The sequence below is a fragment of the Porites lutea genome, chromosome 4 (genome assembly GCF_958299795.1).
Source record: "Porites lutea chromosome 4, jaPorLute2.1, whole genome shotgun sequence".
NCBI classification, from domain to species: Eukaryota; Metazoa; Cnidaria; class Anthozoa; order Scleractinia; family Poritidae; genus Porites; species Porites lutea.
The window spans coordinates 18,531,392-18,547,461 of record NC_133204.1 but is presented as its reverse complement, the minus strand read 5'-3'; the positions used below and the strand labels follow the sequence as shown (position 1 = coordinate 18,547,461).

General features: G+C 32.5%; 1 protein-coding gene across 1 annotated transcript in view; it reads right to left on the bottom strand.

Annotated features, from left to right (window-relative positions):
• Positions 1-1,815: 1,815 nt before the first annotated feature.
• The window catches only part of LOC140932766 (sphingomyelin synthase-related protein 1-like), a 115,251-nt gene continuing 100,996 nt past the window's right edge, over positions 1,816-16,070 (bottom strand). Inside the window, exons 2-3 of the mRNA XM_073382281.1 lie at positions 3,032-3,182; positions 1,816-2,137 (exon numbers count right to left, since the gene is read on the bottom strand). Coding sequence (XP_073238382.1) covers positions 1,821-2,137; positions 3,032-3,182 — 468 coding nt within the window. The 3' untranslated portion in view covers positions 1,816-1,820. The remainder of the gene's footprint in view (positions 2,138-3,031; positions 3,183-16,070) is intronic.

Below are 16,070 nucleotides of genomic sequence, written 5' to 3'. Positions count from 1 at the left end.
TTGCTAACACACTATTGGAGCTTCTTTACATGAACTCGGATGACTAACATAACGCCTTACATTGAACAATTTTCGTTTTAAAATTAATAGTGAGAAGAAAATTTCGTCTATTTCTGCAGTTGTTAAATTAAAACAAGATCAATATAAAATCACAGTGATTCTTTAACAATGCCTCAACAAACTTGAGATAAACCATAACTGGAAAAGCTATGACTTATTTATGTCATAAAACACTCTAAAAATGTTTCTTTTGACTAAAACACCATATATTATCTTTGATTTTATAAATTAATATTAAATAAAATCTGCCTAAAGATACAATAAACAATGAGCATCAATTCAATATTGCAATTATATAATACTTGGCAAAAAACCCCATAACATTAGCAAGAAATTTCGTAGCCCTATTGATAACATTTTAGGGAATTTCTTGATAAATTTTTATGGGAGTTCACAATACTCTTTTACTCCCAACACAGCCCTAAATAAAAAGTCAAGGACAACATTCGAATATTCGAAAGAATAGAATGACCCTTAAAAAGCACTATTTTTTCTTTCAAAAGGTTCGAAGGTGAAAACAAAGTATAAATCAGCTTAAACAGTTCACACCAAACACTTTTCGGAATAACCAAATTTAAAAATTAACTTCTAAATGTCCAAATAGAGAATAGAAGTGATGACGTCACAAATACTACAAAATTTGTGAAATTATGGGATTGGTTGGCATATCCAGTAAGAACAAGATGAAAAATTTTCACTCACCAAAAATCAGCCTGTTGGGGCAAGCTGGTGAGATCAGATATAAGCAACATTATGCAAGGCAAGTATAGATGAATTTGTATGGCGTTATCAGGTGCTTATATCTACCCACCAATTAGCATTGACAGGCTGGTTTTTGGCATTTAGGAGTTTTTTGCATCTTATTCTTTCTGAATATGCTAACCAATACCACAATTTCACAAATTTGAATTTGATGTCACGCTTCTCTATTGAGCTACAGTGTATAATTGCGAGGAAACTAAGAACCAGAATAATAAAAGCAGTGTTGCAGGTTGAATGACGTTGTTGTCATTTTCACACTTGAAATAGAAAAACTGTCTCAAAATCCATCTAACTAAACAGATAAACAGACAGACAAAGTCAGATGGATTATTTGATGTCTACAATGAACACTGTTCTGAAATCAGATTAAGACATGCTGAAAATCTCTTCAGAGATGGATAATCCATCTGCAGTCTTAAAACAGCCAAGACTGTGCCAAATATAAAGAACTACATGCATACTGTAAATAGAGAAAAAAAGCCCAGGGTAACCGTGAGGGTAAGAAAGATGAATGAGTTTCTGGTGTAGCATGTTTCATGACTTTCATGTGGAATGGCATAGTTAGATGTGCAGCTGTATGCTCAATGAAATGTAATAAGAAATCAGCAAATTAAGAGGCACATATTGTAAATTTCTTCGAGACATTTATTATATTCTGCTTAATTTCACCATCGGGCAAGTCGTGCCACATGCCATTACCCCAACCAATGCTGCCATTTGCCCTCACCATTGGGCTACCGGGTAATCTTACATTTGTAGTTCTCACACAAAAAATTAATAATTTTATGCTAGGCACACTGATGTTGTGTTAGTTGGGGGAGTGAAATATAGTTTGGTGTGATACCATTTAAAATCTTCGGTGAAAGTTTGAATCCAAATAATTGTGTGAAATATATTAACATTGAGATAAATAATATTATTTACATGTATATTGATAACATTTTTGAGAATCAAGCAATATAATTTAACTCAAAGAGTTTGCAGTTGATTCAGGACTGTCATTGGCACTTTGATTTTGAACAAAAAAAGCTCGGCCATTTCAGAGGCCATTCATACTCATTTGGAACTTTGCCAGATACCTTTTCCTCAAAGACCCAAAACAGAGGAAACCAGACCCTTGTTCTTTTACTGTCGATGCACTTTAATGCACGTGTATTAGCCAGAGTGTGATAATATAAAAACAAACGAGAGGAAATGTAGAAAGCGATCACCACATCAATTGAATAGTGTTCATGAGCAGCCAAAATAAAGAATATTCCAAACATGTTTAGAACCCAGCAACATGTGTGCAGGTAGTACATACGGGAGGGCGTGTCTGAAAACCAAAATGTATGTAAAAACAAGTTACTACTGTCGTATATTCCAAAATAAGAGAAAGTACAGAAACATATTTGTTACAGGTCAAAAGTATATTCAGGTTCAAATCTTTTATTAACCTTCATGTACATGTACTCCTAGGTTGATTCTCAATTCCCAATGTTCCCTAGTCCTAATCCACGAATAATAGGGCTAGGAGAAAAAGCAAATAGAGAATTCAACCTAGGTTAAAAAACTTTAACCTGTAACAGATACATATGTAACAAAATAATTCAGTTTGTCTCAACAAAATTACATTGATAAGTGATGGGAAAACATAAAAAATAAGGGTAATAAAGATCAAGTTTGACTGATTAAAAAATGGTATATTCCATTCTTTCCTACATTTGGTAGACATTTGAGAGAAGTGGCACAGTTTCCCATATTTTTGAACCAGGAAAATTAAAAGACATTTTAAACCTAAATTGGAGGATACTCTTGGTCTAAAAAAAATTCAGTTTACTAGCAAATCTTGTATTTTTGTGCATACTGGATGCTGTAGTCAGGGCATCAAGCAAGATATCCTGGAATGCTATCAGTTTCATTCCTTATACTACAGCTGTATGTACATGTGTAAGGCAGCATGTTTCTAGCTTATATAATAAATATATATTGTCTATAATTCAAGAACTGCTAAGAGCTTGTAATAAGGACCAGTACTCTCTCTAGGATGTGCAAAGAAGATGCTTCGGAGACATTTGTCTTGCTTATATTAATACAAAGACAATCTAGACTAGTATTGCTGGCACAGCCTCAGGCAATAAGAATAATTATAGTTTCAACCTATCTGGGCGAAAATGTACCTTTAATGACCATGCATGCATGGATTAATACAATAAAAAGCATCACTTACATTCTGTGATAAAGAAGTTTAAGAGAGTAATGGAAACCATGTGGCCACTAAACATGTAGTCCCCACATGTCCGCACACCATTCACTGACAGTCCAAACCCACACAAGATCTCAAATGCCCTAGCTATCTTTGCCCAAGTGTCTCCATACAACTAGAAGAACACAAATAAGCAATAAAAAGATTGTTATCTTGTCATGCCAATGCAACTGATATTTGACCTCTCAGAAATTCTATTTCTACATGTAAAATTAATCAAATTGTGATCAATTAAATTGATTAATTTAAAGCAACATGAAAACCCTTTTTGCTGTGTGTGTACCACGGCCACCCTTAGGAAGTGGCAAGGTGACTGTTACATATGGGGGGACCGCTATATACAGGTCAACTTTGCAGAAAATATAAGGCAACTGAAAACTTTGGGAAGTTGTTCGGTGACAGTATTATACAGGGTGACTAAACACCATAGACAGGGCCGTTATATACAGGTTTGACTCTGTATGTTATTAGTCAAAATTAAATTTAGGTTAAAAACTTTCAACCTAGGTTGATTCTCAATTTCATTGTATCCTAGCCCTAATTATTCATTTACTAGGGCTAAAGACAAAGAAAATTGAAAATCAACCTAGGTTGAAACATTTTAACCAGTAGTTATAGAAATGGTTGTTGCGGAGCACTTTTCTGGAGCAGCTAATTTAAATAAAATTGATAAAATTCCTGAATATGTGGGACAATTCCGTAAAGAGTGGCTTTTTATAAGAGGGATTAATAAGGAATGTGAAATATTTGTAAAGAAATTAGATGATGAAGGAAAAATATTTAAAAGTCCAAAAGCTAATAGAATTAAGTTGTTATTTAAAAGATTTTTGAAAGCTCAAGAAAGAGGTAGACTTCAAGATATTAGTGAGTTTTATTTTAAAGAGGATGATGTTAAATTTATAGAGTCTTTAGAAATTAATTTAGATGATTATATGGATATATTTCACATTCCAGGTAGTTGTATTTTTGATAATGAAAAGTATGAAAATGATAATACAGGTTTAAAAGAGTTTAATGAAATTTTTAGTAGATTTAAAGATAAAATAAGAATAGAAGAATTTACTTATAAAGATTTTAAAAATAGTCTTAATTATTTGAGTAGTGATAGTGATAGTGATAGTGATTATTAAATCTTATAACATTTTTTTGTTATAAGATTAGTGTTTTAAAGATATGTTAGAACTAAAGGTTTTTATCCAACAAAATGGGATCCAGATTATAATTTAGTAGGAGTATTAGAAGATATTATTTATTTTTTACCAGGTTGATTAAAATTAATCTAATCAAAATAATAAAATGGAACCAAGATCAAGAGAAACTACTCCTACAAGAGAGGATTTGGATTTTATAGTTGATGATGGTTATAGGCATGATGTGGATCCAGATTATGTTCCAGATGAAAAATATCTTGTTAGTGGAAAAGAATTTAAAAAGTTAACACGAAATGCTAAAAAACTAGGTGCTGAATCGCTTGATTATTCAACACGAAAAAATAATAAATACATGGCAACACTTCCAAGTGGAAAGAAAGTTCATTTTGGATCACCAAATTATCCAGACTACACTATTCACAAAGACAAAGATCGACGAGATAAATATCTTGCTAGAGCTAAAAAGATTAAAAATAAACAGGGGGAGTTAACTTATAATAATCCTGAATCATCTAACTATTGGAGTGTACATCTACTCTGGCCAGAAAAAAAGTGAATTAAAGATTTGATAAAATATAATAAAATGAGTTCAAATGATATTGTTGGTTTTACTAGTCTATCTAATGATATTGATTTAGCTGGTAAAAAATATGTTAATAGTAATTATGTTCATAATTTTAACGAAAAATTTATAAAAGTTTTAGAAGAAGGATTAAAAGAAATTTCAGATAGATTATATTCTATAGAATTCACAATTGAAAATAAATTATTGCTTAAAGATTAAATTATTATAATAAAAAATGCAATTATCCAGTTACGATCATCTAACCCAAGAGAATATTATTTTTAATGAACCTAAGGAGTACAAAGTAAAAGATAGCAAAATCAAATACAAACGTATTCGAATTGAAGTCAAATATTCAAATGGAAAGAAAGGAGCTGTAGTAATTGAAACTCCAGTTCTTTTCTCTTTTGGAGTAAATGAAAAGAAAAACCAAGAAACAAACAAGTTAGTAGGTTACTCTATGCCAGTATGTCTTTGGGCTAAAGGTAGTGAGCCGAATACTAAAGAAAAAGCATTTTTTGATGTTATTAATAATATAACAACTGCCTCTCAACAATATTTAGAGAGTGAATACGGTGCAGATCTAGCATCAACTCTATCTTCACCATTATATTTTAAACAGGAAGAATATATGGATAAAAAAGGAAAGAAGAAAACAAGAATAGATCCCTCATCCGCACCAGTTCTTTACGCAAAACTGATTTACTCAGAAAAATCAAAGAAAATTCTTTCACTATTTAAAACAAAAGGAAAGAAAGATTTAAATCCTTTTAAATATATCAATCAGTACTGCAATGTTAAAATGGTTTTGATTGTTGAAGGAATCTTTATAAGTAAGACTGTAACATCTTTACAAATAAAAGTACATGAGTGCTATGTCAAACCATTAAAACCAAGGGAATCTTTACTAACAATTGAAGAGGAAGAGAGTGAGGGCGAAGAGATAACTGATCAAGTAATTGAAGACTTACTTTCATCTGATAAAGAAGAAAATGAGTAAATAATAGTATTTTATTTTTAATACATTATTTGTATTAAAAATCAACCAAATCCTTAGAACTCACCCATGAGTTAAATTTATCAGGATAACCACTCCATTTTACTAATGCCATTTTTTTCTTATTATCCCTCCTGATTATTTTTTCTATTCTAAATGTCTGCTGTTTTGCTTTCTGTAATTCTTGCTCGTAGAAAGAACCCTTAATCTCTTCTCCCATCAAATCAGTAATGTTATACGTAACAGGTTTTGTTGTAAGAACTTTATCAATTACAAATATCTCCTCTGTCCAGTTTGGTGTGTAACCTTTATCAAATACTTTTCTCTTATATTTTGAAATTCTAACTTTATCTCCAATAGAAAACTTTGGTTTACCAAATTAAGTAAATTAAGTAATTAAGTAAATTAAATCACCGTGCAAATTATTCCAAACTTTACTTTCATTTTTCTTTTTACTTGCTTCAACAGGAGTCATTTTAATGCTAGAGTGTTTCGCATTATTATAGTCATTAACCAGTTTATCTATCTTATCCCAGTAAACAGTGTTGTTATTTACAGTAAACATCTTCCACATTCTATTTTTCATTGTTATATTCCATCGCTCAACAACACTTGATTTCTCTTCATTTTCAGTGTGATACAGTTTAATTCCCTCTCTTTTCAGAAACTCTTTAAAATGTTTACTAATAAACTCAGAACCTTTATCTGTCCATAACATCTTTGGTTTACGTTTACTTTTAAATATATCATCAAATGCTTTACTGACAGTTTCAGTTTTTTTGTCTTTTAGACCCCTAATCCAGCCATACTTGCTAAACACATCTATTACCATTAAAAGATATTTAATCCCTTTATTCCATTTACTAAACTTTTGCATTTCAACTAAATCAGCAGCCCAGATATCATCAATCCCGTTTGAGATTACTGATCTCTTTTGAAAGTTTCTTGTGATTGGTTTGTGAAGTTCGTCGGCTAATTGTTGAGACCAATCACTACTCAACGCCGACGCGCGTTTAAACCAAGTCCAAGTTTTTGTTTTGTATTTATCATAGTTCTAGCCAAAGTATGTCCCCATTGTCTTTCTTTCCAAGGAATTGCATCTAACGATTTTACCATCTTTCTATCAGCTTCATTTTTACACTTTCGGTCATCACCACAAACACTATAATCAACATCATGCTGCATGGCCACGGCATCAGTTGGTCCTGTTGGTTGATCGTAAATTTCTAATATTTCACCAGTTTCCGGATTGTATCTTACTTGGTTTTCGAGATCATTATAAGGACCTGTATATTTATGCCCTGGTAAGGTCCATCCACCTTTTGGTATTGGTAATTTACCAATCTGCTTGTGAATATCTATTCCTCTTCCATCTAATTCTGGTCTATCAGTTTTATATTTATTTTTTGGTCTCACTTTTGTTGATAACTGGTCCATTGCTGATCCAAAAGAATCTTGAATAAATGGAGTGAGTTTACTGATTCCATAATTTACAGCTTTCTTCTGAAGATTTTTATTTCTCATTAACTCACTTGCTCCATATCGTCCCATTTCAACTGCTTTTTTACCCATCCAAGGTAAACCGTAATGAACAAATCCATCAACTGCAGTACCAACAACAGTATCAAAGACGCCCGCCCCTTCAGACGGGCTGATTAGTTTTTTGACTTTCGTTTTCTCTTTTTTCCACTTCCACTTTGAGAAGCTGTTCCAGTTTTTACATATCTAACTTTTTTATTTCCACAAACTGAGCATCTACAATAGAATTGAGTTCTACCTCTTTTATCTGTTTGGTAACCACTTGGCTCTGTGCAAGGAGTTACTCTTTTATCTGTCTACTGTGTCTACTAGATCTAATTTTCTAAAAAGTGAACTTCAAAAGATATACAATAACCTAAATATGAGTTATGAATATGCTGATTTTGCTAGATTGGAAAATGACACTAGATTTATAAAAGTATTTGAGTTGCTTATGGAAATAAGTGAAAAATCAAATACACTTAATAAAGTTATAAAAGGTAATTATCCATTTATATAATAAATGGAAGCCAAATTCTTTTCTGAAATAGAAAAAAAGATGGATGTTAAAACACTAAAAGATTTTGAGAAAGATGTACGAACACAAATAAATAATGAGTTTGAGACTCTTAGAAAGAAAAATGATGATCTTTCTAGAATACTAGTGGCTGGTGAATGTGAGATGTGGGGGAAAATCAGAGATGAGGACTATTCTTGGTTGAAAATAAGTAGTGATAAAAAGAAGAAACTTTTTAGACTTATTAATATTTACTCGAAATTTGATGAAATAGTTGATAGTGTTAAAGATTTAAATAAAAAAGTTGAGAGTGTTAAGCAACTAAAGGATACGCCAGCGGATAGTGAATAAAAAAAAAATATTTAATAAATATTATTTTTATCCTCCAAAATACTCTTGTATGAAATCACTATTGTCATTATCAAAATGCGGGTTATGTATTACATTTAGAATACTATTACCCCGCTGTCTCTCAAACAGATAGTATAAACACCAATAACCACATAGAACAGTATTGCGATTTTGTATTTCATCCATTGAGTAAACTATTCGTTTTCCGGAAGTATGAAAATACTCCAGTGCTTCATTTGGCATTATTAGTCCAAATGGATCAAAGTACTCAACTACATTGTTTATATTTCTATAACAAACCCAGTATGTTCCAGGGCCTTTCATATCATCTAGATTAATTATTCCACATTCTTTTTTGATTTTGTTTGGTAGTCCATCACGACTAAATATTCCTGTGAAATGTTTAATACCAAGTCTTTTTATCCATTCCATGAGGTCAAAGTTGGATAGAGGTTTAATTACAAAATGGTTCCGAGAATTGGAATTGAGTTGAATGGGCTGTTTTTTCCTAGTAGTAGTCCTTTTCCTTTGGATTTGGACTTTTTTTTTACTCCCATTCCAATTGGGTTTTCCCATGTACCGATAAAGGGTGGTGGTGTGTGATAAGGATAACCTTCACCATGTGTTGGTGGTGGAGGATGTGGAACGTAAACATTTGCTGTATTAGATGATCTACGTCTATCAACCTGAAGTCCACCACCAAACATCTTTGAAACTAAGCTGATTGCCATTGGAATACCAATAGAAGCAAGAGTTCCAAGAAATCCTCCTTCTATTTGTCTACGAGTTGGTTTTATAACCAATCGCCCGCCTGTTTGATAAGCTTTGTTAATTTGATTTATTTGTGATTTGGTAAATTCTCTTACAAGAGGTGGTAACATTGGGAAAAACTGTGGGGGGATTGTTATTCCTTTTCCAAATATTTTATTTAATCCAATTTCTCCAAGTGCAGTAGCAGCACCAGTTGCTAATGCAGGAACAGCCTTTGAAATTCCTTTTATAGCGTATGGTAGTACTTTTGCTCCAAGAGATGCTAGTGATGAAAATAAGTTTCCTCCATGTTTTACAGAACGTCTAATCTGTGTTTTACTTATCTTTATATCTGATCCTGTGCCATTTGCAATAGATTTTTTTATTTTAGAAATTTGTCTTTGGGTAAGCATTAACTCATCAGAACCTCGAAGATGAGAATGTTTTAACCGAAGAGTTAGTGGTGTTTGATTTATTATTGCAGAAGCCAGTTTTGACTTTTGTCCATCTGTAAGTGTTACTCCGTATTCAAAATAAGTAGTCATTTTTTTATTATAATATTTATATTAAATTGATTTGAGGAAATTTAATTACATCACTTAATCTTTTCTTCTTTGGTTTAGGTTTTTTATATTTTTTTATTGTATTTTCACCCGGCTGGTGGGTAACAATATCATATACTATAATTAGATTTTATCTTCAAATCTAATTATAGAAAATTGCATTGCCATTAGAACTTTCTAGAAGGTTATTGTTATATATCACGAGATTATCGTGTGATTTTTTCAACCAATCAAATGATTACACAAAATTTTCTACAACTTGTATAAAATTCTGTGAAACTTTAACAGCTTGTGTAAAATTTTGATTATGCCTCTCATTTTGAGACAGTTGGAAGGTCGCAGGGATGCCTGTATTGAGAAAATTCAGAAATTAAAAGTCTTAGCCGATGGTATTTGGTGGCGCAGAGCTGGGAAGTTTGACGTTTAACTCAAGTGGATTTTTCACTGGCTTAGTTGGTATGAGTAAAGAAGAAATTGATGCATTTTCATCGCTGTTTCCGCAATTGCCGAGAGTACTGGAGTATGCATGGCATTATTTTATTTTTAGATTAAGCCCTAAGCAATAGTTTTCCGTCCTGTTGTGATATTTCTGCTACTCTTTCATGTAAGACTAATGCGTAAATATTATAATCAGCGTTTGGGTTAGCAGACAACTCGTAATGAAATGCTAATTTTGTAACGCCATCTTTGATATCCATTTTTTGTTTTGTTAGGTCAAAATAAACAAAAGGAAATAAAGTTTTGAAATTACTTATATTAAGTAATGTTCCACCTTGATAATCATTATTTGCATAGACGTATGACATTACATTTCTAAAAACTCTTGACATATCTGTAGAAGGTTTAAAGTGAATATCCGGGTATTCGTTTCCATTTGCAACTTCCAGGTAACATTTTGATATATTAGCATTATTTGGTAGATTAAAAGTGTTGTATAAAAATGGATTTGCTGCTTGTGAATCAATTCTTGCAGTATTAATTCCAAAAACAAATACATGTCTTGGCTTTGAAATAGCATTTGTAATTCTAAAATGCCCTGTCTGTTGCTGTGTATTATTTGATCTTTCAACTACTTCATTCAAATATGACCATTTGTAAGGTTTAAGATAATTTTCCATGTACAACTTTTGCCCTTCCGAATTAAACGTAAGTTTTGGAATAAAAAGTTGTAGTCTTGTTATAATAACTCTACAATCATCAGCAGCTTGAAAAATTAAATTTGCATCTTTTTCAATTTCGATATTTAGCTCAATTTTTGTATTTGGAAGTAATTTATCTTCCAATGCTTCAAAGAAAGAATATCTATTAAGAGGAATTTCACAGTTTACTGTGGCTGATGCACCTAATAGTAATTTTCTTTTATGAAAACCTTTATTATAAGTTGCTTGAGCAGGTCTTTCCTCTGCAGATGTTGATGTATCAAGAAAGTAAAATTCGTTTGTAGCAACACTCTCAGCATATGAAGGATTATACTCAAGAAGACTTTTAATATTTACAACATGATTTGCGTAGTTACAACTATAAACTTCTCTACCATTTGCTAGGATACTTAATTTTTCTATAAATGAGTTACTACCATTTACAATTCCGTTATGGTCAGCAACAGCAATATTTGCTCCATCTGCCAGCTTATTTACTTTAAAATCCATTGATAATCGTGCGTTATACCAATCAAAAGGAGTAGTTTCTCTTGTATTATCAGCAACAAATCTAAGACCTGTTTTAGTTTGGTGCGCGTCATTTGCTGGAGCCGCATCTAAAGTCTGTTCCAGGTCAAAAACAACATCCTCATATCTATCTAAATATTTTGGATTTCTAAATGACTTCATTTTATTTTAATAATTATATAATTTTCTCTTACTTGTTGAACCTCCACTAAGAAAGTTATTCAATGTTTGATTTATCTCTTGTTGAGTCATTGTTTCAACATTTTTATTAAAAGTAACTTTTTTGTTGGAGGGTGCAGCCTTTTCTTTTGATAACATTTGCACTATTTTATCACCAGCCTTTTTACCTACATGTTCACCAGTTTTTGTTGCAGCCATTGTTACCGCTTTTTTAGCGCCCCTTTTAGCAGCTTTTTTCATTGTTTTTCCAAATATTTTTTTTCCAACCGATTTAAACACATCCATCATTCCTTCTCCATAAATATGTTGTCTTGTATATCTACCCAATTCAGGGTCAAGTCTCATTTTAAACTCTGATTGTCTCATCATTTTATTTTAATAGTTATATTACATCGAGTGAAGTATCAAAGTCATAAACCAATCTATACCATTAAAATTTACTGGTCTTCCAAGTGAGTCTGTCACATATATTCTCATTTCATCAATGTGAAATGTTGATACAGGACAATACAAAGGTCTTTTAGGTTCAAACGTAAATGGATAAGACCTTGTAAGATTATCAGTTGGTACCACAGCAATAGTATTTGTATTTATTCCATTTACAATGCTATCAGTTATTGCGCTTGTGTTGATATTTAACACATCAATCGAATTTGTGATATTTGGTAGTTTTGTTCCATACTCTGTTTTTGTAATAAGTTTCTTTTCAAATCCAATTAGGTCTCCAAATTTAGTTCCTCTCAGATCAAGTTGATAGTTATTACTAACTGAAATTAAAATTCGATAGGTAGATAGTATAAAAGTTAGATTGATTGAATACTCCTTTTCTCCTTTGGAGTCTGTTGAGTGATGGTTTTTTTGTGACATATATTGATGAATGTAATCATTGATATCTGAGTAGGAATACATTCCATCTGTAAAAGTAATTGTTTGCCAGGTGGTTCCATCGTGGGTGTATTTTATTTTATTGTTTCCATAATCACTTCTAATGTTGTACCAAGAGTAAGTCATGGACAGTCGATCAAGAGCAAGTTGGTGTTTCTTATCAGGGTCAAGTTTCAAAGATGGATTAAACTTAATAGTAAAATCACCAGGTCTGCTTGTTCCTCTTTTTTCCCTGTTTATTGAGGATATGTGGATAGCTCGTTCTTCCATTTTTATATAATTGGTATATAATTTTTTAGTAGATTATTTAATTGTTTTTTTGAGATTACTTTCATTTGATTGAGAAGATGTGCTATTTGAGAAAACTCGGGTATTACACCACTATTACCAGCAAGAATTGAACCACCGAGTAATTCAAGTCTGTCTAGAAGTTGATGTGGGTTGTTAAAGTAAATCATTCCTTCTCCCATTTGATACTCAAGCGAACCTAAATAAAGTTTAAGAATGTTTTTGTATTTATGTAGAAAATCTTTTTGCATTTTAATCCTTTCTATTTCTTCTTTATCTTCTTCTGTTTTATGTTTTTTTCTATTCAAACCAGCTATTTCTCCTGTAAAAACTTTTACATCATTTTTTACTTCATCAAGTATTTCTCTAAGTCTTTCAGGGTTAGTATCAAAAAAATCATTTGGCCTTGGATATTCCATCATTTTTAATATTTCTAAATCAACATTGTCAAGTTTTTTTCAATGTTATAACGTGTAGGTGATCTTGGTTTAGATGTTGTTGGTTCTGGTAACCAATCTCTATCCCAACCTTCTTCGTTGGGATACGGTAATTCTCTCATATCAGATAATCGGTTAAACTGTTCAAAACCTTGAGTAAGAGCAAGTTGATTTTTTTTAAGTTGTGCTATAGTTGCGTTTTGCTGTTCATCAATACTTTTTTTAATGCTATCTTGAGATTTAATAAGTGGTTTAAAGTCTCTTTAAAACCTTCCCGAGCATCTTGTTTTTCCCATTTTGTTATTTTTATTACATCTCTCACCTGTCGAGTTAAAGCATCAGCTTCAATTTTATTTCTTGCAAGTTTTTTGTATTCTTCAACATCCATTTATATAATTATTAGATAAATGGAAATACCAAACTATGATAGTGATGACAACTCGGATAAAAAATTTAAACAATTATACCCTTACATGCCATCAAACACATTTCGGATGTTAATTTGTGGAAACAGTGCATGTGGTAAAACTAATCTGCTGTATCATATGTTAATTAAACCTCTACTATACTATGATGAGATTTATCTTTACGCACGTAATCTAGAACAGGATAAGTATCAAAAGCTAATTCAAAAAATGAGGGAGTTAAGTCATAAATTGGGATATGAAATACTTCATGTTAGTAATGATGAAATAATCCCAGTGACAGAAATGGATTATGAAGACAATCAAAAAATTGTGATATTTGATGACTATGTTTGTGATAAAAACCAGAGACAAATTATTGATTATTTTATTCAAGGACGGCATAAGAATTGTTCTGTAATCTACCTTAGTCAATCGTTTTATAAAACACCAAAAGATATTCGTCTAAATTGTTCTCATTACTGTCTATACGAATTTCCATCATCGAGGGAAGCAAATAGAATATCATCTGAGTTGGGAGTAAGTAAAGAAAATTACTACTCAGCAACTAAAGAACCTTATTCATTTCTCTACGTTGATAAACCAAATAAACGTATTACAAAAAAAAATTACTGGTAATCTAGTCTAATAATAAAAATGGGAATATTTAACGAACAATCTCTTGATCATCCCTTTGCTAGGGGAATTCAAGGTGCTCCAGGAGTCGGATTTAATCTAACTTCAAGTGGTGATTATGATATGGTAGGTAAAAAACTAAGAAATGTTGGTGCACCTAGTGCTAATGCTGATGCTGCTACAAAGAAATATGTTGATGACAATTCCAGTGGATCACCCTCAACATCAAGACTAACAGTTGATTCAAACATTGATATGAAGGATAGATACCGTATTCAAAATCTTATCACACCACAGGATTCTAAAGATCCAGCAACAAAATATTACGTAGACAACACATTTCTTGACAGAGATGGATCTTACCCAATGAAAGGAAATCTTAATATGGACAACAATCGAATATATAATCTTCCTGCTCCAGATGGTTCCAATCAACCAACACCATTAGCTTTCACAGATATGAAGTATCTCCATGTTGCCGGAACAAATAAAATGACTAATAATCTAAACATAGATAACAAAGGTATAATTCATTTAAAACCACCAACAGACTCCACAGACGGCGCAACCAAAAAGTATGTGGATGACTCAATACCTGATAGCAGTTCTTTTATAAAAAAGGACGGAAGTGTATCAATGACTAATAACCTAAATCTTGGAAACAAAAAAATTGTTGGTCTTGCAACTCCAGCGTCAAACACAGATGCTGCAACAAAGAAATATGTGGATGATAACACAGTTGCTCCAGATTTAAGTAATTAATTGAAAAAAGATGGTACCATCAAAGAAAAAAGATGGTACCATCACTATGACTGGAGAACTTAATGTTGGTAATAACGGCAGCACTAAAACACGGAATCCGGAATCCGGAAACGGAAACGGAATCACGGAAACGGAATCACGGAAACGGAAACGGAAACAGCATACGGAATCAAATATCGATGATAGAAAATTAAAGAATTTCACAATACACAATTTAGTACAATCCAAAGAGAATTTGTCTTAGTTTTCTTGGCAGTTCCCTTAAATATACTCTTGTTATTGTGTCTTGATAAGGTTTGCCGTAGTGTGGGTTACTGCACTGCAAGGCCGATGAAAGTAATTTTACGAGTAATTTTTATTCACGAGTTCATGGGTTGAATAATACAGTTAAATATTACTTTTGTAGCTAATTGTCAAGAATAGTCGAAGTTAGCCTCAGACCACACCATGTGATTGTCCCCAAACTGAATACTCCACACATGACCGACCGGTGACGTGACCACAGTTCGGGTGTTTTAGCAATAAGTTAAACTTTTTCGCCAAGCTGAATACTGATGGGATACTGGTGTACCGGTAATTGGACGTCCGTATTTTTGTTGAAGAGGCTTATTAAACATGGCGCATTATTTTGATGTAATCGGTTGCGGAATCAAGCAAATGCATGCACAATTCTCTCTTCTCTTTGGACTCCACAATGCCATGGTCTCTTGAGTAAGTTGTCTTGATAAATAAAACTGAACACTGTTGAAGACAACCCAGAAAAGACACTGAGAAAAACTTGACGGCGACGCCTTTCAGTTATGTAAACTACGCCTCAGACGATTCAAACGAAGTCTGTCTCCATATAACTTACCTTTTTCTTAAGGCACTAGTTTTTGTCAGTCACGTTTTTCTCCTCGCTTTGCTGTCCAATGAGAATTTGCATCCATTGCCGACAGTGGTATCAAGCGTCTTTTCACTGGAATCGACTCCTCTAGTGACACAGCAGTCTCCTCTCCTGTACTCAGCTAATTTATTCATTTGTGCCTTTTTTTTTATCTGTTTATTTATTTCATTGTCATTGCTAATATTATTTTTTTCAAATCGATCGCTTGGAACCTTCTTTCACAGATTCCGTATTCCGTTTCCGTTTCCGTTTCCGTGATTCCGTTTCCGTTTCCGGATTCCGGATTCCGTGTTTTAGTGCTGCCGTGGTAATAACAAAATAGTTGGTCTCGCAACTCCAACATCAAATACAGATGCTGCAACCAAAAAATATGTGGATGATAGTGCTGGAAGTCCAGATTTAAGTGATTACTTGGAAAAAGATGGTACCGTCACTATGACTGGTAA